General features: G+C 30.8%; 1 protein-coding gene across 1 annotated transcript; it reads right to left on the bottom strand.

The window, feature by feature from the left end:
* Positions 1-415: 415 nt before the first annotated feature.
* On the bottom strand, positions 416-830 carry LOC142166405 (uncharacterized). The gene is made up of 2 exons (XM_075225606.1): positions 589-830; positions 416-512 (listed from the first exon to the last, which is right to left on the bottom strand). Exons 1-2 carry the CDS (start codon positions 828-830, stop codon positions 416-418), a joined length of 339 nt encoding a protein of 112 aa, XP_075081707.1.
* Between the last annotated feature and the right edge of the window lie 3,314 nt (positions 831-4,144).

Here is a 4,144-nt window from a genome sequence, read left to right as displayed (position 1 = left end):
CATAAATGAGCATATAAGAAGCAATAAATAGGGGAATGGGGCTATAATACATAAAATAAATGGCCGAGTCGTTACATAAAGTTATCAGATTTTGATTCATTGTATACTCTTGCAGCACTCTAAAAAAGGTTTATGATAGTGCTTTTAACTCTTCTTTGCTTTAGATTCTTCTCTAAATAATATATGGAAATACCATGGTAGCATTCAGGATAAACTTCTGCAATTCCATTTGCAATTGCCTTGTGTCGATCTGATAAGAACACTAAGTCTTGACGAATGCCAAATTACTTTTCTTAATTCTCTGAAAAACCAGTCATACGACTCGTTATTCTCTGAATCTGATACTCCAAATATTATAGGAAAAATCTGATTATTTGCGTCCTTAGAAACGACCACTAGTAGAACACCTCTATATTTATTTTTTTAGAAAAGTTCCATCAACAGCAATAACTGGTCGATAGTACTTCCAGGCAGAAATTGACGCTCTATATGCAAAAAACATATAAGGAAACCTGTTACATTTAAAAGTAAATAAATTAAGAATATTCAAAAAGGATACATTCACCTAAGTTTTTTTGTTTTTTATACTTGTTTTCTGCATCTCTCTTAATTTTAGTATATGTTCCTGAGTTTTTATGTTCCACCATGTACAAATATGAAGGCAGCTGCTCATAATTTTCTTCTGTTGTTCCTCTTAATAAAGATATTCCTTTTTGAATAGCAAGCCATGCTTTTTCATACCCAACTTCTATTCCATGTGCTTTTTTCATTTCTGAGATAACAAACCTAGGCTTTGCTTCAATAGAAACATCTCGTAAATTGTCAATCATATAATCTCTTATCACATTTGAAGTCGCTTGCTTTTGATTTGACTTTCTAATGTCTACTTAGCATTCATGGTTTCTCTGAAATTTTACTATTCTGAAAAGTATTGACGTCTTAATTCTAGAACCACGAACAGTCCAACCATAATTTTCATCAATGCATATCAAAGAGTATCTTGTGGTACTTGATCTTTCAACATAGAACTCAAAATGTTCCTTGATTGCTGCTAAGCAAAAATATTTAATCAGTCTTTTTGTCTTGAAAAACTGACCCTAGTTTTACATCATCCAATGATGCATTTTCTCTTAATATTATCGATGGTGATTCCTTTGGCTTTAATTTTGATTTTCTTTTTCTTCCCTCAATTGCGGATGGTGTTTCAAACTATTGACTATTTATCGTAACTACATTCTCATTTTCCATTGTACTTTGCAAAATTGGTATATGTTGCTCTTCTAGTATATATGTTGTTGGGTGTAATAGTTGTTGATTGTCAATCTCCATCATCGCATTACCTTCTTGTTGTTGATCTCCAGTAAAAATATCAGAAAGTATTTCTGATACATCAATTACAAATTTGCATCCTTTGTAACATTGATCATTTCTTAAAAGTATCATACATGAACTAAGTTTTTCATCTTTTGTTACATGTATTCCCTTACATGTACCTAGGTTTATATTAAGCCATACTGTTGCTTCAAATTTGTTCCTGTCCAATTCAATAGTTTCAATAATCTTCTTAATGAAGTCGTCAAATGAAATCATATCATTTACAAGAAAAAGCTTGGTGTTATGACCTAAATACATGTAGTCTGATGTCCATTTTTCGTTGAAAGAATTAATCAAGAAATTTGTATGTATCTTGCATTTAATGTTCACAAATAATTTAATATTCGTATCCAGCATTTTATTCAAAAAATTGGGGGAAGATTAGGCATTCAAATGTGTGTTTCATGTATGAATCAGAGCAACTTTCAGTATTATACACTGGAGGTTTGAAGATTTTACATATGAATTCAAAAAGATCCAGTATGATATACTGGTGTTTTGAACTTTTAACATATGCTCCAGTATAAAATACTGGTTTTCAAACTACTTTTATATGAAATTCCAGTATTAAATTCATCAAATATTTAGCTATTTAATGACATCCTGTATTTAATATTTACAAATAATTCATTTTCAGTATCCAGCATTTTATTCAGGATATTGGGGGAAGATTAGACATTCGGATGTATTTTTTTGATATGAATCAAATATACTTTCAGTATTATATGCTGGAGATTTGTAGTTTTTACATATGAATTTAGAAAGATCCAGTATATTAAACTGGTATTTTGAACTTTAACATATGCTCCAGTATAAAATACTGGTTTTTAAACTATTTTCATATGAAATTCCAGTATTGTTTTCTGATATTCATACAGGATATTCACATGATTATAACTGTATTCCTTTTAACCAACCAAACATTCAAGTGTTTAATGCATTTAATTCAATCTCAATATCCACTAATTTATTCAGTATCTAGCATTGTATTCAGGACATTCACATGTCTTTTCTGGTATGAATCGGAGAAACTTCCAGTATTATATTCTAGAGATTCGAAGTTTTTACATATGACTTCAGAAAAATCCAGTATAATATACTGGTGTTTTGAACTTTTAACATATGCTCTAGTATAAAATGCTGGTGTTCAATCTGTTTTCAAATAAAATTCAAATATTTTATTCTGCAATTCATACATGATATTGACATGCCTTTAACTGTATTCTTTTTAATCAAACAAATATTTATGTGTTTAATCATAGCATAAAGTACTGAAAATTAAATCACATTTTATATATTACACAGTCAATCACAGAATAAATTACTAGAATCTAAAGGATTTTCATATGAAATTCAGCATAACATCCAACAATCTAGCTATTTTTTTTCAGTAACGATTTCAATCAGAAATGAGAAGAATTGAAGATTAACTCCAAAAGTATTAAAGAACGAGAAGAATAATCATCAGAGCTTACTTGAATCTACAGAAGGAGGCGCAAAATTCTATATAAGGAGGTATGGGGTTATGTCGCGTAAATTTTATAAACACAGGAGGGGTATTTTTGCCAAAGAAATATTTCCTCTGATCTATTGGTTAATTGACTTTTGAATCTGTGGCTAAATGTGATTGACCAGCCATAAAAATGGCTACTTATAAATTTTTCACCACTACTTGGGATAGGCCCATTTTCCTTAGCCCATGCCTACTTCTTCTAGTCTATCCTCCTCAAAATTTATCCCAACTTGTGCCTTCAATTTATCAAATTTCTAGAGTTTAACATTTAATAATGTGAACGAATTATTATACAAAAATATGTGGAGACGAACTTCCAATCTATATATATATTATTATAAAAGTGGGAACCTCAAAAGCTAAAAGTTTAATTACCTAAATATCCTTATAAATATCCAAAATATCATACTTGTCCATAAAACCTAAGCAATGGAATCACACTGATTGAAAGAATTCACATCAATTGTTGCTCGCTCTCGAAGAGTTGCACCTTTTAGTTTTATTCCCTTATAAATCAATTATATCCCTATGGATATACAAGACTCAAAAGATAAGTAGAGTAATTCTAATGTGAAAGAGCAAGACTTAAAATTGACACGTTTCATTTAGGTCACAGGTTTACGTTGGTAGTATGTATGTGAGATTTCCTTACTATGATGTTCCAACCGATTTCATCTGCATGAAAGTTCAAATTTTGAGACCACAAATCTACAATTAGTTGTTTATTCTAGATGTTCATATGCTTCTTCTATAGAACAATCCAATGTTGCTGGGTGACAAAGCCATTCCTAACAGAACCAGAGAAGAATCCAGAATCGAGTAAGCGACAACCATTGTTCGATCCCGAAGAGTTGCACCTTTTAGTTTCGTTCTCTTTAAGAATCTATTGCCCCTATAACTTAGACACTTATATATCTATTTAGAGCAGTAAGTATTTGATTTCACTACTAAAAAACTGTAAAAAAGCGTCCAGGAAAATCGACCGAATTCGGTCGGAATAGAACAAAAACCGACTAATTTCCGACCGTTTCCAATTCGTCGAAAAAACCATGGTCGCTAACGGCTATTGACCGCAGACGGTCGATATTTTCGACCGAAGTCGGTCGGTAATTTTCAACGCACTTTGACCAAATATTCTGATACAAAATAAATTTACCGACTAAAATCAGTCGGTATTCTTGAAAATAATTTAGTTATTTTTAAAATTAGCGATCGATTTAGGTCGAAAATTTAATTATTCATTTTTAAAAATTTTTC

The sequence above is a fragment of the Nicotiana tabacum genome, chromosome 2 (genome assembly GCF_000715075.1).
Source record: "Nicotiana tabacum cultivar K326 chromosome 2, ASM71507v2, whole genome shotgun sequence".
Lineage (NCBI taxonomy): Eukaryota > Viridiplantae > Streptophyta > Magnoliopsida > Solanales > Solanaceae > Nicotiana > Nicotiana tabacum.
This window is presented reverse-complemented; position numbering and strand designations above follow the sequence as displayed.